Source organism: Lolium perenne, chromosome 6 (assembly GCF_019359855.2).
Source record: "Lolium perenne isolate Kyuss_39 chromosome 6, Kyuss_2.0, whole genome shotgun sequence".
Classification (NCBI taxonomy): domain Eukaryota; kingdom Viridiplantae; phylum Streptophyta; class Magnoliopsida; order Poales; family Poaceae; genus Lolium; species Lolium perenne.
Genome location: NC_067249.2, coordinates 240,698,036 through 240,720,131, shown reverse-complemented (window position 1 = coordinate 240,720,131; position 22,096 = coordinate 240,698,036). Strand labels below are relative to the sequence as shown.

The 22,096-nt window shown below is 48.0% G+C and overlaps 2 protein-coding genes and 1 long non-coding RNA gene across 3 annotated transcripts; 1 reads left to right on the top strand and 2 right to left on the bottom strand.

The window, feature by feature from the left end:
• Window positions 1-11,548: 11,548 nt before the first annotated feature.
• Window positions 11,549-12,608, bottom strand: LOC127305695 (disease resistance protein Pik-2). The gene is made up of 2 exons (XM_071822481.1): window positions 11,659-12,608; window positions 11,549-11,555 (listed from the first exon to the last, which is right to left on the bottom strand). The coding sequence occupies exons 1-2, from the start codon at window positions 12,606-12,608 to the stop codon at window positions 11,549-11,551; spliced, it is 957 nt and encodes a 318-aa protein (XP_071678582.1).
• A 756-nt stretch (window positions 12,609-13,364) lies between these two features.
• Window positions 13,365-17,511, bottom strand: LOC139832926 (uncharacterized). The gene is made up of 3 exons (XR_011747802.1): window positions 16,974-17,511; window positions 13,773-13,821; window positions 13,365-13,658 (listed from the first exon to the last, which is right to left on the bottom strand). It is a non-coding gene; the product is annotated as an uncharacterized lncRNA (long non-coding RNA).
• On the top strand, window positions 13,805-16,374 carry LOC127309923 (protein FAR1-RELATED SEQUENCE 5-like). The gene has a single exon (XM_051340634.2). It carries the CDS (start codon window positions 13,848-13,850, stop codon window positions 15,912-15,914), a length of 2,067 nt encoding a protein of 688 aa, XP_051196594.2. The 5' UTR covers window positions 13,805-13,847; the 3' UTR covers window positions 15,915-16,374.
• Window positions 17,512-22,096: the final 4,585 nt, after the last annotated feature.

Sequence of the window (22,096 nt, the reverse complement as noted above, 5' to 3'; positions counted from 1 at the left end):
GTCTATATGATCCCCCAATGGGTCGCCATGGCCTTGTCTCCCCGGTTCATGATCATCTTGTTGAAGTAGGGATCGACGAGCTTGCGCTCGTCGAACGCCGCCTTCACTCGAAGCTAGTACGTGTCGTACGACTGATTCGCCCCGGTTATGCCGTTCATGGACACGGTCATCCAAGCTTCGGCGAGGCACTCCTCTTCCTTCAGCATCCATTTGATGCGCGGTTCGGCCGGCGGCGAGTCCTTCTTCCTCTTCTTCTTTGCCTTCGGCAGGTTGGCGTCGGCGACCCCGGCTTCAGGTGGTTCTTCCTCTTCTTCTTCTTCTTCGACGGCTTGGCATCCGTCGGTCACATCCTCCACCCACCGCTTGCGCTCCGCGACAGCCGCCGTCGCTCTCGTCTCCTCTTGCGTGAAGAACCCCGGGCTCGCAGCGGCGGCCGCGGAGCTGGAGTCGATCATCTCGTTCATCACCTCGTCGTTCGGCGCCACCATCGCACCGAACGGGAGTGGCCCTCGTCGCAGGGCCGGCGAGAAGCCCTTGTTCAGGTTGCCGCCGGCGAGATCAGGCGGCGACGGCGTGAACCTGGACGATTGGCCGTAGGTCGCCTCTTGGAACATGGCAGGCGAGGACGGGGAGAAGCTCGAAGCGGGAGAAAGCCGACGGGGAAGTGCTTGTACCTTGGATCGGCCACTGGCCGTGGAACATGGCGGCGCCGTCGCCGCCGCGAGGATGGCCCATGCTCATGGCCATGGAGACCTTCCTCGCTTGTTCGTCCTCCGCCGCCAACGCCACCCTCTTCGCGTTGAGTTTCTTCTCCCTCTCCGCCCTGCCGCTTGTTTCGACCTGTCGCCGGAGCTCGTCCGCCGCCCACTCGGCGTTGGACACACCCGGCGGCCGCCCCTTCTTCGCCCGCTACTTCCTCGGCTTCGCCGGCATGGTGGTGGGCGAGAGAGAGGAGGAGGAGGGGAATGGAGACGGCTACACAGATTCGGCGGGAGAGAATGGGGATATGCAAGCAAATTGGAGGCTAATCGACAGGATTTGGCGCTCCAGTCGCCGACTACGAGGGTCCACACGACTCTTTCGCGCCAAATTCTTTCGTCCGGAGTCCCCGAGCGCGCCTCGGGGGACCGGGGTTGGCGTGGGCTCGCCGAATGGATTTAGGGCCAAATCCGGACGAAAACGAGGAACCGGGGGCGCGACTGGGCCGGATTACGCCGTCCGGATGGAAAAAACGTCGATCGGGAGCCTCGTCGGGGAGACGAGTGGGGATGCTCTAAGGACCAGACTAGATTGGTATGTGATTACTTCGGCAGATCAAAAGAGTAGTAGCTGCACGTTTCCTATTCCTTTAAGAAAAGGCAACTGCTGTGTATACGGTTTCTTAATCTATTTGCTAACTCTAGATCGATTTTTATTTTTTGATCCCATGTGATATACGCGTGAGGCTGGCCGGAAAAGCGGAACATGGACTCATAATAACATGTTTAGAAGCCGAATCGATCGGGCGCTGCGTGACTACATTGATTGTGTCCGCCACACAACCTAATTTCACGTCGGCTCCGCCGCAGCCGACAAAAAACTAAGTGCTCTTCTTCATCTTCGAGCGGCCACCTTCGACATCCATCTACTGCATCGACCACTTTCGGATAAGTGCCGCATGACTTCATCGTTGCGATTCCATCGACCTCATCCGACGTTGCGGCCCAGTACATTGACTGCATCGCCGAACCAAACTTCAACAATGATCATAAATTCATGAACCTATCGGTAACCCGCTCTTTCTATGCATTTTTTAATATTTGTATGCAATAACCCCGTCGATTGAGTATTTAAGGACTTGACTATCAAGTGTGTGACTATGCACATACATCTTACTTTCATTAGAATATTCAACAATAACTGGTCTTGGATAGTAATATTGTTTCTTTAATTCATCTTTGTATGAGTAAATCTTTCTGCTACACGAGAATTTGTTGGTTATTTCAGCATGAACATTTATTTCGACTGCAATTATAATATCGGAAAAGCTGTATACTTATGCGATGAGGCCAAGCACTACTACATCGATCGAAAACAAGTTATTAGTAAATTTATCTTCTATGGTTCCATAATACTGACCCAATGCATCCGGGTCAGTGGTTTCATTTTCTATGGTTGTTACTGGAGCTATTTTCTTCGGGTCAATAAATTTATTTTCTTCGGATCAGTGGATCTATCTTCTTTGGTTTCGCAGATTTATCATCTATGGTATATAATACAACCCGGTGCACTTCCGGATGAGTGGATTCATCTTATAAGGTTATCATTGGTTTCCTCTAATATAATACTACCCGACGCATTTCCGGGTCAGTGGATTTATCATCTATGGTTATTATTGAATTGATTTTCTTTGGTAATTTTTTATTCGGATTCATCTATATGGATATTACTGGTTTACTCTTATACAATATTACCCGATGCGGTTCCGGGTCAATGGATTCATCTTCTACGGTTATTATTGGATTTATTTTCTTCGGTGGATGTAATCCTCAATATGGATTCATCTCAAATACTTCATCTTGGATTCATATTCAATTCTTTATCTCTCATGGCGTAATCTCCAATGGTTTAATATTCAACTGGCTTCAACTTCAATGGGGTTGATGATACGTCTCCAACATATCTATAATTTCTTATGTTCCATGCTAGTTTTATGACAATACCTACATGTTTTATTCACACTTTATAATATTTTTATGCATTTTCTGGGACTAACCTATTAACAAGATGCCACAGTGCCAGTTCCTGTTTTCTGTTGTTTTTTATTTCAGAAAAGTTGTATTGCAAATATTCTCGGAATTGGACGAAACAAAAGCCCACGGCCCTATTTTCCACGGAGGGTTCCAGAAGACCGAAGAGGAGTCGAGGAAGGCCAGCAGGGGGCCCTCCCCATAGGGCGGCATGGGGGGCCCCACTGCCGCGCCAAGATGTGGGGAGGGAGCCCCTGGCTCCCCCGACGCTGCCCCTTTGCCTATTTATTCCTTCGTACCCGAAAACCCTAGTACCGACAGCCAAAATACCAGAACAGTTCCAGAGACGCCACCACCGTCAACCCTAACTCGGGGGGTTCAGAAGATCTCCTCCGGCACCCTGCCGGAGAGGGGAATCATCACCGGACGGCTCTACATCACCATGCCCGCCTCCGGACTGATGCGTGAGTAGTTCATCCTTGGACTATAGGTCCATAGCAGTAGCTAGATGGTTGTCTTCGCCTTTTGTGCCATCATGTTTAGATCTTGTGAGCTGCCTATCATGATCAAGATCATCTTATTGTAATGCTACATGTTGTGTTTGTTGGGATCCGATGAATATGGAATACTATGTCAAGTTGATTATAGATCTATCTTATATGTGTCGTTTATGATCTTGCATGCTCTCCGTTGCTAGTAGAGGCTCTGGCCAAGTTGATACTTTTAACTCCAAGAGGGAGTATTTATGCTAGATAGTGGGTTCATGTCTCCATTGAATCTGGGGGAGTGACAGCAACCCCTAAGGTTGTGGATGTGATGTTGCCACTAGGGATAAAACATTAATGCTTTATCTAAGGATATTTGTATTGTTTACATTACGCACAGTACTTAATGCAATTGTCTGTTGCTTGCAACCTAATACTGGAAGGGGTGCGGATGCTAACCCGAAGGTGGACTTTTTAGGCATAGATGCATGCTGGATGGCGGTCTATGTTCTTTGTCGTAATGCCCTAAGTAAATCTCACAGTAGTCATCATGATATGTATGTGCATTGTTATGCCCTCTCTATTTGTCAGTTGCCCAACTGTAATTTGTTTACCCAACATGTTATTTATCTTATTGGAGAGACACCACTAGTGAACTGTGGATCCCGGTCCATTCTTTTACATCTGAAATACAACCTACTGCAATCATTGTTCTCTTTTGTTTTCTGCAAGTAAACATCATTTTCCACACCATACATTTAATCCTTTGTTTTCAGCAAGCCGGTGAGATTGACAACCTCACTGTTAAGTTGGGGCAAAGTAGTTTGATTATGTTGTGCAGGTTCCACGTTGGCACCGGAATCCCTGGTGTTGCGCCGCACTACACTCCTTCACCAACAACCTTCACGTGATCTTCATCTCCTACTGGTTCGATAACCTTGGTTTCTTACTGAGGGAAAAATCGCTGTTGTACTCACCATACCTTCCTCTTGGGGTTCCCAACGAACGTGTGCTTTACCGTCACAAGCAGATACTCCCATCGGGTACCATCTTTGGCAGGCCCATTGGGGATGCCTATGTCACTCAGGGGCTACTCCCATCGGGAGCGCTGCTCGTGCACCCGATAACAAATGATTTCATCTCTTCATCAACTGCAAGATTCAACAGTCTTTGACTGATCAAAGACATTCGGATGATGACAACTTTAGTTCCTGCCCGAAGTTTTGCTTCGGCCAGACACTCGGGGGCTACTGATGTAGGCATTACCCTTCGGGTACCCATTATTGGTATACCCGGTGCGGATTATGGAGGTAGACTAGCACAAGGTCTCGACAAGTTGGACCCGCACATAATATTGACTTGGACTACAAGAAAGAAGACTCTAATTTGTAATGGACTAGGACTCTTGTAAAACCCTAGCTTGGTTGCATATATAAATCTAGGCAGGGGCACACCCTGGGAGCACCTAAGATCATACACCCCATACGCTTAGACATCGCAACCCGCATATTAGAACTAGACTAGATACAATCTGCCCACGGCAACACCCTGCACACATATATTCATATACTGGATTGCTAGCAGTACGTAGCGATCCTCCACCGCAGGGACGTGAACCTAGGTACGTCGTGCCTACTCTCGCTCCCGGAATCTCCATCGTATCCTTCTGTCAACCCTAAATCCGTCATGGTGGACATTGCCGAGGAGCCACCTCGTCAGTTGCAGCAGGAAATTCCGAGAGAAACAAAAAGTAAAAGGAAGCAAGGGTTTTTTTTTTTGAAAATTGATTTTGAAAAAGCATACGACAAAGTAAATTGGAATTTCCTGATAGACTGCTGCAAGCCAAAAGGTTTTAGTGACATATGGATTGTTTGGATCAAAGAAGCTGTAACAAAAGGGGCCGTCAGTGTGAAAGTCAATGATGTGGTGGGATCATACTTTGGTAGCTTCAATCCTTTTGCTCCTTTCCTGTTTAACATGGCTCCTAATAGCCTGTCCAAAATGATTGTTACTTCCTAGATAAATGGTTTGATTAAAGGGCTTGCTGAAAACCTTTTGCTAAATGGAGTAGCTATTTTCCAATATGCAGATGACACAATCCTTCTTCTGCAGCATGATTTGGACGGGGCTAGGAACTTGAAATTGCTCCTGTATATCTTTGAAATAATGTCTGGGCTGAAAATTAATTTCGAGAAAAGTGAACCTATGATGATCCTTGATGTCCTAACAAACTGCAAGATTATGTTGAACTCTTTAATTGTCAGAAGGGGAATTGGCCTATTAAGTACCCGGGGACTCCTGTGCTAGGAAATTAAAAGTAGCTGAGCTACAATTTATTGAAGAGAAAGTGAAGAAAAGTATGGGTGGCTGGATAGGAGGTGCTATGTCCATTGGTGGCAGGCCGATTAAGATTGATGCTTGCCTGTCCAATTACTGTATATCAAATGTCTATGAGGTTGCTTCACAAAACAAATATTGAAAACATTTCTAGACCAATCAAGGCTTTTTCTGGGCTAGTAGTGCCAATAAAAGGAAATATAACTTTGTCAAATGGAGATGGATATGAAAACCCAAGAGCAAAGGTGGTCTTGGTGTGAAGGATTTAAATAAATTCAATATCGGTCCTATGTGTAAATGGTGGTGGAAGTTAAAAAATAAAGATGGATGATGGCAGGATTTGATGAGGAAAAAATACCTAGGAGACTATGGTATTTACTTTGCCAAGCACATAATTGGTGATTCCCCCGGTGGCCTGACTTGTTACATATTAGAGACATCTATCTATGTGGCAGGAGGATGATTGTTGGAAATGGTTGTAGAACTAGTTTTTCGGGAGATACCTGGTGTGGACAGTCTCCTCTAAAAGAAAAATTTCCTGAGATTTATGAGATATGCAATGAGCAAAACATTACTGTGGCTGCTGCAGAAAATTTGGGTTGGAGGCTTTCTTTCAGAAGATGGATGTCTGTTGACCTCCATGAACAATGATGTGGCTTAGTCAATATTCTCAATCAAGGTTTGTTGAATGAATCAGTGGAGAGACCAAGGTGGAAGTGGACAAAAGATGGTCAGTTTACTGTCAAGAGCTTGTACAAACAGCTGTGAGCTGTGCAAAAATGGAATAGATAGGTCATTCAGACATATGTGGAAGAGCAAAATCCCCCTAAAAATTGAAGTGTGGTTGCGGTTGATCTGGCACAATTCTATAGCTACAAAAGACAATTTTCTGAAAAGAAACTAGGCTAGAGACCCCCTCTGTCAATTTTGCAATGATTCTGAATCAATTTTGCATCTTTTTTCTCATGCCCTGCAGCTAAATATGTTTGGAGCATGGTGTGAACTGCTGTTGGTGCACAAACTCGCCATGGTTCCTTTGCACATTTTTTTTGGTGGATGCCCTAGTTCTCTCGAGCTAGCCGCAATGTTCAGATTGATGACCTGGCTGCGATCTACTGGGCCATCTGAAAAATGCGCAACAAAGCTTTCTTTGAGATTTTTTTATTAAAAATTAAAAATCATGTTGAGCTAATCTTTCAATCTATTGCTTTCATGAAATAGTGGGCATGATTGCACTCTAGAACGGATGCCTCTCAACTGCAGCAAGGAGCAGATGCGCTACTTAACCTGGCCCTGGGTGCTGGTGCAAGAAGTAATGTTGCTGGGAACACAAGACTGATCATCCTGAAGACGATATGGAGGTCGACGGGAATCCTGACGACGCAGAAGATTTGGACGAGTAAATCTGGAATGTTTTTCGCCTCCCTGATGTCTGCGCAATGTTTTGGTTCTGTGATCTGGCCACAAAACAGTTTCACTCTATGTATATCCAGCCTTTAAAACTCCCCTAGTTTCTGCCCGCTGAACGCTAGCGTTTGTAGTTTGCGGCCTCCTTCCCCCGCCTTTTGTGGCAGCTTTGCTTTTGTGTTTTTCTTAGTTTCCTGGAGTTTCAGAAACTGCGTTGTAAAAGAAAGACTCTGTTTTTCGTTATCTCTGGGTAATGAAAATCAATCCCACGTGGATCGCTTGGAAAAAAAAGTTCCGAATGGCCGGGGTGCGGCGAACCACAAAGAGTGACGCCTCATAAAGCCCCTCAAATGCTGGCCTTGGACTCCTTGAAGTACCTGCACCAGGCTCAAGGAGGGCTGCGGCGAACCTTGATGCGGCGGGGAGCAGAGAAGTTTGGGCAGGGGAGGTGCGCTCCGGCACCGGGACCGCCGCCGGTGAGGGAGGTAGGTGTCTGGGTGCTACCTACCTACGTACCTCCAATAGACATATCATTGTATCCATAGACATAATATTCACACCACATGTTAGGTGCTTAAGTCTCGTGTGGTGGTGATCTTCACAATGTGGTCTTTTCTCAAATATTGGGCAGGTTTGTATGGAGCTGAGGATGCAGGGAGGCTCAAGATTGGAGCTCAGAGTTTTTTCTACGAAAATTTCATCGATCTATTAATAATTATTTATAGTAGTACAAAGAGAATTTCAAATAGGTCCTTGGAGTTAGCAAAGACTACGTACACTTGAGCGAGCCAAGTTTGTTGTGGTAGACAGACAACAAGTTGTCATGCTAAGGCCCAAAAGGACCAACACGCTAGAGCAACAACCATTGCCGAAGACGAGAACCATAGATCGGAACACCAAGGGTGTGTTTGGTAGCCCGGGTCTCCTCGGAATCACTTTCCCATCCGAGCATTGCCCACTTGAGACTAGCTGGCCTGAGATTTGGGTGTATGTTTGTTAGCTCGTATGCACTAGAACGGGCTGAATAGAGATTGTGTTTGGACCGACTTCTCACCAGGGCACTGCCCACCTCCAACTTTTTACAGAAAGAACCTTGCAAACAAAGAAAAAAAGCAATCGGGTCCTAGCTGAGCTCCATGCCATGGAACTTGCCAGTGGAGCCTCCAAGTCCTGGAGCGTCAACGGCCGCACGCCGCAGCCTCGCCTGGCCGGGTCGGCGTCGCCCCTCCGGAGGAAGAAGAGAGCTCCCGCTAGAAGAGGGGCGCGTCGAGGGAGAGGCAGCAAGGGAGAGGCGGAGACGCGGGGCGGAGCTCGTCTGTGGCGGCGGCCCAAGCCGGCGTCGAGGCGGCGGCGGCACAACTCGGCGTTGGGAAGGCGGCGGCGCAGGCGAGCGTCGACAAGGCGGCGGCGGAGCTCTTCTGTGGCATGGCGGAGGCGCGATTAAGGAGAGGCGGAGAGGCGGAGACGCGACGAGGGAGAGGCAGAGCTCATCCGTGGCGGTGGCACAGGCCGGCTTCAAGGCGGCGGCGAAGCTCCGTGTCGAGAAGGGGGCGGCGCGGGCCAGCATGGACGAGGCGGCGGCGTAGCTCGGGGACGGGCAGGTTGCCGCAGGGTTGATAGAGAGAAAGATATGGGGGAAAATGAGGAGAGAAGGAGGTGGGGGTGGGGGTCTGGGGGGGTCCGCGCGGGTCTGTACAGTATTTTGCGGGGCGAGTTGTGAAGCTCGATTTGAGCTTCGCAACTCAGCCCGGCTGAGAGGCGTTTTTCGTATCAGTTCACTGTTGAGATGGACCGAGCTGACCTAACAAACAACAAATAGCTAGCTAGACTAGGTTGAGATGAGAATATCTGAGGTCGGCCGGTCTACCAAATACACCCCAAGTGACACGAACACCGACCGAATCCCAGGAGCTCCACCGGGAAGACGCCCTCCTTCAGCGCTAGACGTAGTAGTTCCTTGGGTAGAAGAGGTTTTAGGAGGGATTTGGGTATAGGAGGGGGGTTTCACCGATGGATCCGGATGGGGCGAACAATTTCCAGCCTCAAGAACAACATGGGTGGAACTATCAAGGGCGAAGCAGCCGAATCAGTTGCAAGGTTTGGGGAGTGTCCCCGTTGGTCTAGGTCAGCTACAAGTGGGTTTTACTAGGAAATATGGAGGTGAGCTACTTCGATCTGAGATGGATGCTCTCATAATTCTCTACAAGTGCCAGATCAAATGGAAGTGTGAAAACAGAAGTAGATCAAGATGGGAAAGATGATGTTGCTACGGAAGCAATGAAAGGTAATACAACAAATTAATCTTTGGCTACAGCTATGACACCTAATCTTTCAGCCCATCTCAAGTGTCACCACTCAGGGTATGTTGTTAAAGATTGTTAGACGAGACTTGTTCCGATACAGCCCCTCCCCTAAACTAAACCAAATCTAACTGGTGGTGTCCAGGTCCATGTCCAAGCCTAAATTCACAATCCAGTATGTGCATGTATAGGCGTACCGGCGCTGCAAGACAGTCCAGCATAGGCACCGCAAGACAGTCTGACGTACTGGCGCCACAAGGCAGTTTGGCGCGGGCACCGCAAGCAGTTTGGCGCCGCAAGACAGTCCGTGGCAGGCACCACAAGATAGTCAGTCTACTCTCGTTCCAATGCGATGGACAGTCCGCCCAAGCTGCCACGGCCTGTCCGGGATGGACTGTCCGACAGTTTATCGCGCCACCATCTAGCCTGCACACCGCTCAACCCTGCCGACATGCACCTCCGAGGCATTGCCGAGGGGTTTTTACCGAAGCAAACACCTTGTTAGACATTTCGTGTGTTTTAACTATGAAAGAGACCATCTATCTGGTAGATGTGTTATGACTTGTTAAACTGGACATCCTATGAGGCTACTTGGATGTGCCGGTGAAAAAGATTGCAGCAAGTGGTTTCTCAATTAGGTAAGAAATTGGACAAAGATAAGAATGATCATATTCTTGGATTGGTGTATGTTTTTCTAGGCAATTTGACTATTGTTTCCTTCTAGCAGATTGGCTGCAATGAAATACCTACATTTTGGACTCAAAGGAAGTAGGAATATAGTAAAAGTTTCTAAATGGACCTCGCCCAATCGCTAAATTAAAGCATTTTTGGTGTTGGTGACTGCCTCTAGTGTACCTTAGACGATGGTGCACAAGGATAGTTTTGCTGAAGTAGAATGTCTTATAGGGATAATTCAAGAGATCTACATGGAAATCATCATCTCCGTTGCCGCCAGCGCCGCCTCCTGCTGCTAACGCTCCTTCGCCGCCTGCTGCTGCCGACGCTCCACCGCCTCCCGCAGCCGCCGCTCGATCGCCTCCCGCCGTTCACGGTACTGGAGCTCCCGCTCCGTGCGCTGACGCTGCCGCTCCGCACACCACCGCTCGGCCATCTCTTGCATCCGGCGCCACCGCGCCTCTTCCGCCATGGCAGCGTCGAACGCCGCAATGGTGTCCGCCAGCGCCGCCTCCTCCCAAGCCGCGTTCTCCTTAGCTTCGGGGTCTCCCGCTGCTGACGCTCCCGCCGCCGCCTCACGCTGCTGACGCTCCCCTTTCTCGATTGCCTCCCGTCGATGCCGCCGCTCTGCACGCCAACAGTCCGCCCGGTGCCGCCGCGACTCTTCCTCCGCGGCGGCGGCGATGTCGAACTGCGGATCCGGTGGTGGAGGTGGTGGAGACGGCGGTGGAGGGAACTGGCCGGCGCCGGGGCGGTTCATCATTGCGCAGTGGTGTTCGAGCGACGAGGGATGTGCTTGCGGCGGAGAAAGTGGTGTCGGCGGCAGCGGTGGCTGCCATTGAGCCGGGGGGGGGGGGGGGGGGGGGGGTTTTTTGGACGCCGGTGGCGAGAAGAAAGCGCGGGAAGAGGTCAGAAGCGGCGGGAAGAAAGCGCGGGAACGCGCGGTGGCGTGCGAACGCCGGCGACGCGTGGAGGCTGCGCAACACTGACGAGACGTCTCGCCTGCCCCTCCGTCGCTATTAAGGCAAAGCTGCGACGCTTCGGTCGTGTGTCACTGCGCGCCAATAACTTCTGTCGCGAGGTAGGCGACGGTTAGGTCCAACCTTGAATGTGCCGCTGACGCATCAGTCCCGCCACGCCTCGCCTCGCTTTTCGTTGTGTCCAGCGTGCCCGGAGCGTCCCCTGTATAGCGGGGACGGGCTCGGAGCGCCGGACACCGTATCGAGCCACGCCGGACAAAAAGAGGCTTTAGGGCGCGCGGCTGAGAACGTTTCTTTGTCCGGCGCCCAAATTCATTTGGGGATGGTTTGAGGGACGCGGCTGGAGATGCTCTAAGGCCAGGTTGGACCGTGCAGAAGACGCACACACGGAAAGAGTATGGTATTCTGGCGGTCGAGCCTTTTAAGGGCACACTCTATTCGCTTGCAAGTTGTTTGCAGGAAAAAAAATTAAGGCTAATTGTTGCTGTATATAGTCTTCTGAATTGTGGTTCTGTGGAATTCACTCTAGCTAGTTAAGAAATCCATGATAGATACCAGTACGGATCACGGATGGATGCATCGAAGTGAAAAGGACTCATGTTTTGAAAGCGTGATTATGCCGCAGTGGATGTGTCTTAGTCGCTAAGATAGACAATGCAGTAATGCACTATGTTATTCAAAATCCCTCGGTACAAAAAATTACAAAATAATGCAAGGAGAAAAGGTGGTTAGTAATGAGACATACCGATCTTCTTGGAGGTATTGGCTCAGCTCGCGTGATAGTACATCATCCTCCATGGCCGAAGTCATATCCTCTTGATTTCGGCAGCACTGGCTAATTCTGTGTAACCCGTTGGCCATCCTCCGGGTTGTTCGACTGATCTTGTTCTCCAAGATGATCCCGGTATTATTCACCTGCGGCCTGATTTGACTCAGTATGTAACGGAGAACTGTGGCAGGGTCCGTATACTGAGACAGGCCGGTGATCACTGCCCGGCTCTTGAACTGATTACGGCACCTCTTATAAAGAGCCATCGCAATGGTGGTTTTTCCTACGCCGCCAAATCCAAAAATAGAGAGCACACCCAGATTGGCATCACGAGACATTATCCAGTCCTGAAGCTTCAACATGTCTTCTCGAACTCCCACGGGTTCCTTGATGCAGATGAGCCGATGGATTGCTTGCTGGTGCTCAGGAGCGGTATATCCATCTAAAGTACTCTTCTTCTTGCCGGTCAAGATCTTGGGCCGTTCCGATGGGAAGTCATCGAGCCGGTACCTGTCACGCAGCAGGGACACCTCCGTGGTAAGGTTCCTTATTTCTTCAATCATGCCGGCAATCCGATGGTGTCTCCTGCTCATCCACAGCATGTTGGTGGCCTTCTTAAAGAGTTCCATGACGAAGCTCTCCGTGTTGGCATGTCCGTGACCCTGCACGCCTCCCATGAAAGCAGTCACCGCATCTTCCATGTCGAATGAGAGCTCCTTGATGACTATGGCCCAGGTCCTGACCTGCTCGTCGAGCTCATCCTCTGGGACCGCGGCCACCTTGCGGAGGGCGGCGTTCATGAAAATGAGCTCGGTTTGAACAGACTCGATGTCCTTCTTCACTTCGTCCTGCAGGTTGTACTCTTGCTGCAGAAGCACGCCCAGCTTGGGGAGCAGGCTGCTCGTGGCCCCGGTTACAACCTCCATGGGTACCTACGTAGCAAGGTGCTGCTTCTGTATTTTCGTGTGGACAGAGAAGATGTGTGACGATTACTTGCTCGTTTGCTGCCTTTTGTTCTGGGGAGTGCATACACTGCACAGAAGAGGCATTCAACCCCCCTCCCCTCCCCCTCTCCCCCTGCTTGGTTCTCAGGACGCACGTCGGCCATGTGATCCACCGCAATAAGAGGAAACAAACAATTTCACGACTTCATTAATCCATCCATCTCGTGCTAAGCGCGCATAGTGCGCTGCACGTCTATATTTTGTATGGAGCCACTTGTAGAAACTCGCTCTTCGAGGAAGTCATTTTTCTAATGCAACTCCAATGCATCTTACTATTCTAAAACTCTTGCTGATGTAAGAGCAAGTACAATAGAGTCCAGTCAGCTGACTATAAGACATTAAATAATGTATTTTAGATGAGTTGGAGGAGAGAGAAGAGGAGAGAGAAGGGAGGTGGGCTACTATGCAATAGCCAGCTCTTGCACGTGCTCCTAGGCACCTTGTGAGAGTGAAAGGTGGACCATATATTAGTAAAGTACTACTCCCTCCATACCAGGGCTTAAGGCGTTAAAAAAATTCTGGTTTTTATTCAAGGCATAAGGCGCAGGTGCAGTAGAAACGCTAGCTTTCCAAATCTGCCCCTCTCGCGCAAGAATTAAGGAGACGGCGTGTCGGCTCTCCTGCAGGGAGCCCTGCACGCGTTATTATGCAGGTCCAATAGATGAGAGACACGTATCCTGTCAGGCCCCACACCTCAAATAACCAGCGTATCTCTCCAAATACAGTTAATCTCCAGAAAATCAGCTAACAAATCGTTACCCTCCCGCCTAACAGTTCCCTCCCCGAGATCCTTTCCCGCGTGATCCCCTTTCTCGTACCAATCTCGCTGGAAGTTGCATCCCGATCAAAAAAATCGAGAACACCTTCACAAGAAAGTTCCTCTCCGTGGATCAGAATCCAGGACAGTGTTCTTCTTCAACATGGAAGAAGCTCCTCACGCTTCCCAAACAGGTATGCTGCTGTAGCTTCAATCTGCAAATAATTAATTATTTGTCTCAATGATCTAGCATACTGAGTAGACAAGATTAAAGAAGTAGACAAGATTAAAGAAGAACAAATGAGGAGTTTAAATTGTGATGTTACTACCTTTCCGTTTGTGCAGATCATGAGACCTCCAACGTTGAAGAGACGGGCCCTGGCCATGGTACAGATGATCATTACATGAAGAGGTTAAAACCGGTGATAGGTATGGAATTTGAGAATGACCATATGGCATATGAGTTCTACAATACCTATGCAGGACATGAAGGTTTCAGTGTCAGGAAATTTTGGCATGATAAATCCTCAACTAATGTTATTCGGACAAAGAAATTTGTATGCTCAAAAGCAGGTTACAAAGAAAAGAGCACTACTTCCGAACCATGCCAACGGAAGCGAGCAGATACAAGAGTTGGTTGTAATGCCGAGATGACTATAAAAATAAATGCAATTGGAAAATATGTTGTAAGCAGCTTTGAGGAAGTTCATAATCATGAACTCGTAACTCCAAGCAAAGCTCATCTGTTGCGATCTCAGAGAAGAATTACAGAAGCTCAGAAGGCCCAAATTGACATACTGAATGACTCGGGTATTAGACCTAAATCAGGTCATGAAGCGATGAGTAGACAAGCAGGGGGTAGACAAAGTCTTTGCTTCACTCGAAAAGATTATAAAAATTATCTTCGATCAAAGCGTATGCACTCAATCCAAGAAGGAGATACGGGAGCCATTCTTCAATACCTACAGGACAAGCAGATGGAAAATCCTTCTTTCTTTTATGCAATACAAGTAGATGCAGATGAGATGATGACTAATATATTCTGGGCAGACGCAAGATCAGTATTAGATTACGACTACTTTGGTGATGTGATATGTTTTGACACAACCTACAAGACAAATAGTTACGGCAGACCATTTGCAGTTTTTGTTGGTGTCAACCATCATAAGCAAACAGTGGTGTTTGGAGCAGCATTATTGTATGATGAAACAAAAGAAACATTTGAATGGTTGTTTGAAACATTCAAAAAAGCCATGTTAGGGAAAGAACCAAAGACAATATTGACCGATCAGTGTGCAGCCATTATCGGTGCCATTGACACTGTTTTTGCTAACTCAATACATCGTCTATGTGTGTGGCACATGTATCAGAATGCTGCAAAACATTTGAGCCATGTTTTTCAAGGTTCCAAGACGTTTAAGAAAGATTTTGGCAAGTGTGTTTTTTATTTTGAAGAAGTTGATGAATTTATAGCAGCTTGGAATCATATGCTAAAGGTGTATAATTTGGAAGACAATGAGTGGCTACATAGATTATTCAAGAGCAAAGAGAAGTGGGCTTTGGTTTATGGTCGGCAAACCTTCTGTGCAGATATGATATCTACACAAAGAAGTGAGAGTCTCAATGCAATATTGAAGCGATATTTGCATGTTCGCCTTGATCTATTAGACTTCTTCAAGCACTACGAGAGGGCAGTGGATGACAGGAGGTATGCTGAACTGGATAGTGATTTCTATGCAAGTCAAACGTCTCCCAAAGTTCCACGTGTGCGGATGCTGATACAAACTTCGAAGGAATATACACCAGCTATGTTTGAAATATTTAGAGGAGAATACGACATGGTGATGGGATGTTGTTTGTACAATAGTGGTCATAGTGACTCTACTTTAGAATTCAAAGTTAGTAATACAGACCACCCCCGAAGCCATCAGTTTACGGTGAAATTTGATCCTAATGGTTCAAAGGTTTCATGTTCATGCAAAAAGTTTGAATTTGTGGGGGTATTGTGCCGTCATGCATTGAAGGTGTTGGATCACAACAATATCAAGGAATTGGCACCGGAATATATTTTGAAAAGATGGACAAGACATGCAAAAACTGGACCATCGGATGCAATCCAAAGGTGTGTTAATGATGAAGAAACTAGAGTTGTGCTAGCTAGACGGTACGGATCATTATGTCGTTCTTACAACAACATCTTGAGTAAAGCAGCAGGAAACGAAGAGGCATATGCACTGCTACAAATTGCTTCAATAGATCTAATGGAAAAGGTGGACCAGATCATGCATGTAAATCAGTCAAAAGATATGTCACCTAATTGTGAACAAGCAGAGAAGCAACCAGTTGAATCCAACAAAAAAAATGAAGTCCAAGTACAGGGAGTAAAGAGAAAAGAAGCAGGAAGTAGCAACAAGCGGAACAAATCTGGACTTGAAGAGAAGAAGAATAAAACAAAGAAAGGTATGCTATAGCAAAAAAGAAAGGTTATATACATATATAATGTTAATTAAATTATTCTAATGTTTTATTTCCAAATAGGCCAAGCAACAATGTACAAGAATGGTGATTTTGCTTCTGCATCATCTGAAGCAAATCCTAGGTTCAGCGTTCCACTGACCCACAATAATTTAGCAGTATTCGAGCATTGTATGCCTCAACTACCGCAGGGCGGGAACTATAATTTTCAAGAACTACCGGGCGCTATGCCTCAACTACCACAGGGTGGGAACTATAATTTTCAAGCACTACCGGGCGCTATGCCTCAACTACCGCAGGGTGGGAACTATAATTTTCAAGCACTACCGGGCGGGAACTACAATCTGCAAGTATTGCAGCGTGCAATGCCTCACCTACCTCAGGCGAATGCTACTTTTCAGCGGTCACTTGGTTTGCAACCACAACAACCATATTTCTATAATAACACTCAACCAAGTCAGGTATATTTTGTTTACTAAAGCGTTAAAAAATGATGTGAGTATGCACATGCCATTCGATCTGCACTAACTTTTATTACATTGTATGTAGGGTTCAGGTTCTGCAGCGTTATCAGACTTGGGATGGATACCATATCAAAATGACGAGCTGCCAAGCAGGGTATTTTTCAATAACAAGTTATACTAACCAGTTCAATATTTCTCTAATATAACAAATTCTAGTTTATGTCTAAAACCCATTTTTTTGTTTTCTTCCAGGTCTCCGGTAGCCAATCAAGTCATCAACAAGATAATCCTTTTTAATTGGCTACATCTGAAGTTTGCTTGCCAGTATTGCTCTACCCAAAAACGGGATGTAGTATTGATCTTACCATTCATATTACTGCTGGATACGTAAGAATATTGGTTAAGCTTACTTTCGTTTAGTTCTCAGGTTAAATGTTGTCTTCAACATTAAATTTCCTACAAGGAATTTCCAGCAATTTGTGATCCCCATTGCAGTTGTCCACAAAATTTGATGTGTCATAGTAAACAAATACATATGCTACAAGGGGCGTGAGCCGTACATGGTAATTCAACTGATGAACTATCACTCACCTTTGTCATAGGAGCTTGCATCAAGCTCGCATCCCTACTTTCTGGTTGATGGCGAGCAGGCCTTCACGCAGGATGCTTCTCCTGAAGTCACCATCTCTCCTGGTGCGGCCCTTGCCCTCTTCTTACTAACCCGGACCAGCAGCGATTCCCCTTCCCGCGTCCAGGCGGCGAGCGCACCACGATTTGGCCTCTGAGAAGCTCAATCGAGAGTCAACTTGACGCGGTTGCAAGCTCAATCGTCGAGGTCGCTGCCGCGAGCTCAATCGTCAAGCCCGCCGCCACGAGCTCCGCCGAGCTCGCCGTCAGCAGCGCAATCGCCAAGGCCTCCGGCGCGAGCTCCGTCGAGGCCGCCGCGCGAGCTCCGTCGTGGCCGCCGTGCGAGCTCTGCTGAGGGCGGCACGCGAGCTCCGCCAAGGGTGCTGCCGCGCGCTCAATCGTCGAGGCCGCCGTCGCACCTCAATCTCACCGTGCTCAGTTGGGTTAACCAGTAGCCTCCAGAACAGTTCGTCAAAGTGAGGACTGAGGAGTCGATAGGATAAGGAAAGTTTCAGCCAAAGAAAAAATAAAAATGAATTATTTGAGGTGTGGGGCCTGCCAGGACATGTGTCTCTCATCTATTGGACCTGCATAATAATACGTGCAGGGCTCCCTGCAGGAGAGCCGAACCCGACGGCGTGGGTCTTGATTGGCTGCGCTTAGCTGGAATTCTAGGCTGATTGGCCGTGCGTGGCTGGCCTTAAAACTAGGAGCTGCATGCAACAAACTAGGGAGAGAATATTAAACGTACCTACCTAATTAATAGGGGCATGACCGGAACATATTAAACCGCATAACTACTCCTTAATCGACGCGCTGGAATTTTTACGCCCTATGCCATGGAAAGGAGGGAGTACATTCTTATAGCCAACTATTGTACATGTTAGCTATATGATGACTACAAATGATATGACATCTTGTTATAGCCAACAGTTGGCTATACTATTGAAATTGCTCTAAGAAAGAGAGAGATTATTGTTATATTTTAGCTAAGATAAAACCTTTGCACGAGATTATAGGCAAAAATATTGGGTAGTCCAATCACATAACAAACTAACACCTAAGAGCAAGTACAATAGGTCCTACTCACCAGACTATAAAACAGTCCATATCAGCAAAATCCTATGTGGAGGTGGGATAAAGCAAGAAAGAGAAGGCCGACGCTTAATCTATTGCCAGGCTACACACGAAAACTAAAGTGCTACCGTCCACATGCAGCCATCTACCAGCGCTAGAGCAGGCGCATGCGCTGCTTTTGGCTGCTAAGAGCAACTTCAATAGTATAGCCGGTTGTTGGCTATAAGGAAGATGCCATATCATCTATAGCCAACTTGTAGCCAACAAGTACAATAATTAGCTATAAAAATGTAGTACTTTCTCAATGGATGATCCACCTTTCATTGAGACAACTTGCCTAGGAGCACGTGCTAGAGCTAGCTCTTGCATGAGATACTAGTAGAAAAAAAGGCTTCCGTCCACCCCCATTAGTCCCCAAAATATTCGAACCGCGACTAAATGGGTCTTTAGTCGCGGTTCGGGAGGCGACCCGCGACCGAAGGTTTGGGCCCAACGGGCTCGGTCGACAACTGGGGGACGGGAGGGGCTTTAGTCGCGGTTGGTCAGGCCAACCGCGACTAAAGGTCCTCAGGCCTGGCCCGAAGGCCTTTAGTCGCGGTTGGCCTGGCCAACCGGGACTAAAGGCCCATCCCTATAAATGCAGCTCAGCACACTTCACTTAGCCATTTGGTGCCACTTCTCTTCACAATCTTCACAAGGGGGTGGTAGGTTTGCTTTTGGTTCCTCTTATGCACACAAGGTGTTTGATGAAATGATGAGGACATCCCTGCTACACCACTACCTCCGTCATTACCAAATGAAGATGAAGCTGCTGTGAAGCTCAAGTCCAATGAAATTCGGATTGGACCAATTACAAGGGCTCGTGCGAAGCTACTTAACAATAGGTGAACTTGTTCCTAAACGATACTTTGATTGATGAGAACTTTATACTGCCTAAGTCATATTACTTATGTATAATCAGGTATCAAGAGGAGACAAGCATCGCACGGGGAGAGGAGCAGCTGGACGTGAAGATGGACGTGAAGCTGGACATGGAGCTGGACATGAAGATATCTCATGGTCGCGCGAGGGAGGATCGGGAGGCATGCGCGAGAGGAGAAAACGAAGTTCAGGCCGGCCCAGCAACCGGTCAGACCGGCCGCCACGCCGGAGCGCCCGGTCCCTGGTCCGGTCCGACCGGGCGGCACGCCGGATCCGGCCCGGCGCCAACCGGCCGCTCAGCTGATGCCAACCAGACGGGGTACTGTAGAGCAATTCCCGCGCCCGGTTGCCACCCGGTCCCTGGCCCGGTTTGAACCGGCCAGCCCGGTCCCAGGCCCAGCCGACCAGACCCCAGACCGGCCGTGTCCGAGTCTGTCTCGACCAGATCTATTCTGGGTTGGTTATTTTTGTATCTTTTCGACCAGAGGTCGTCCCGGACGCCTATATAAGTGCCCAGGACGCCCCCTAGCTGTTTTAGACCACGTTTAAGATAAACCCTAGTTCTTAGTTGTTTGCTATGCAAAACTATTGAATCCCAACTCTCCAATTCGTTGCGATCTGGAGTTTTATTGCTACTGAAAGTTTGTGTGATCTGTTGTTCCATTGGGGATTAGAAGATTGCAATCTACCGCTTCGTGGTCGGCGGCTACGTGCGCAAGTGTGTGGAGTTCGAATATCTTGCAGCTAGATATGAAATTTACATGTATGTGTTGAAACCCTATGTATGTATGTGTTGAGATGTCTAATATTTGCCTAGCAAATGCATTCAAATGTGTTACATATGCCTAGTATTTGCGTTGGAATAACTCATAATTGTTAGGAATGGCTCATAATATGTTGTTTTATGTAAACATGTAGGATGGTGTATCTCATAGATAATGAGTATGACAAGGATCACCGGGCTTTTCATATGATGGAGAAGAGAACGGTTATTCACCCCTTGAAGATTTGTTACCATGGAACAGTAGATATGGCGTATGACGAGAGGTACACGGAGTTCATCCAGCCTACCGGTCTTCTCCCGTTCATCACTCTTGTAAGCTGGGGGGCGAACATGAACGCCGCGGCACTCATCGTCCTTGTCGACCGGTGGAGGCCGGAGACGCACACCTTCCACTTGAGGGTCGGCGAGATGACCCCTACTCTTCAGGATGTTTCCATGATACTTGGACTTGCTATTCAGGGCGAGCCACTGTGTATGAACACAGCTTCTGATGGGTGGCGCCAGCAGATGAAGGCGCTTATTGGCATGGCTCCTCCGGCGCCAGAAGATCCAAAGGAGAGAACTCCCGCCGGCGCATCTTTCTCTTGGATCAGGACTCACTTTCGAGAATGCCCGGAAGGGGCCAACGAGGACACTATCAGGACGTACACCCGTGTGTACTTCTGGTATATGCTTTCGAGGACTCTCTTTGCTGACAGTGGTGGGAAGTTGGCCCATTGGTGTTGGCTCAAGGCGCTTACGGTGTTGGAGCACCCGTGGACTTGCCTACCTCTACCGGCAGGTGATGATTTGCTGTATGTACTACTCTTCTATAGTAGTCTGCTAGACAAAGTACTAACCAAATTTCTTATTTTCGCAGCTGGACGAAACTTGTCGCAGGACTGGGAAGGGCGGTATTGATGGATGCTTGCTCCTACTTTCCGTATGGAGTTGGGACCGCCTATCAGTTGGGCAGGCCATGATACTCAACGAGAGGCCATGGCCTCATTACCGGAACAACCCTGACCGGGAGCCCACTTGGGCATACCTTTGGGACAATGTCTCTGAGATGACGAGCGGTCCAATGGTCATGTACAAGCACTAGACTGAGGAGTTGGACACTCTTATCTCTGAGCAGGTAACCGATTTTAAGCCATCACTCTTTTTCTATCCTATTTCATAAGTTTCATTGCCATGTTGTAAATTTTGAAATATTTGTATGCTGCAGGTGGATTGGGAGCCATATGGTACCTATTACCGTATTGGCTCGGCGATGAGTGACCTCAACCCCAAGTGCTTGGAGGAGGCGCGTTTCTGGCGCATGCGGTGCCCACTCATATGCATGTGGCTTGTTGAATACCACCAGCCGCACAGAGTGATGAGACAGTTCGGGTTGTACCAGGAGTGCCCACCTCAATGGCAAGACACGGACCACACGCTCCATATATAGGTAAACTTCTTGAATCATGCGATGGAAACTTGTTGATCATAGGTAGCGATAGAACCTAAGTTTATCCATTGTGCTCAATATCTTGAAGGCTTGATAGGCAGCGGCAGAGGAAGATCACGAATTGGCATGTCCATCATAGGATTCACGTGATAGCGTTCCAACACTGTTTGGAAGCAACACGGAATGCAGGACATGTAGAGATTGTACCTCACGACTTGGCCGCTTTCAACGACAATCTCCAATGGTTTCATGCAAGCACGCGTATCGAGTTAGTGAACCACGCGGATGACGACATCTTGGACGACCCCATCGCATTCGATGAGGTTGCGCAAAGCCAGTATGACAGGACTGCTCGATAGGGGAGATCGACTTCTATTGCTTCCTCTCTGAACTTCGTGGTAAGCCATTCTCTCATTAGCTAGTACATCATCTATATTGGCATGTGCTCTCTCAAATTGTGTATAATATGTTTGTCACAACGGACCAATATCCAAAAAACAGCTGAGGAGTGCGAGGTTGTTTGGGATCAGAGCCATAGAGATGAAAAGCCTATCGGACCGATGCGGCATTTCATTAAGGTATGATCACCAACTTTGAATGTAAGCTATTATGTTCGGGTGGCTTTGTAACCATTACTTCCATGACGCAGAACATTGCACGGAAGATGCGGCGGTTAGCCAACTTGCTAGGTTGCCACGAAGGCGAAATTGTGTCATCCTCTTCTGAAGAGGCGGAGGTTTGGACTATTTTGTTACCCTCAAACATGTGCATAGTAATTTCAACTTTTGCAATCTCATGTGTTCATGTTTGTTCAGATTCCTGACGACACCATTCTGAGTCAAAGCATTAGTCGAGGCAAGAAGCAAGCCACACGGT

Excerpts from the sequence above, each read along its gene's own strand:
- LOC127305695 (XM_071822481.1), bottom strand. The coding sequence starts at position 12,608 with ATGGAGGTTGTAACCGGGGCCACGAGCAGCCTGCTCCCCAAGCTGGGC.
- LOC127309923 (XM_051340634.2), top strand. The coding sequence starts at position 13,848 with ATGAAGAGGTTAAAACCGGTGATAGGTATGGAATTTGAGAATGACCAT.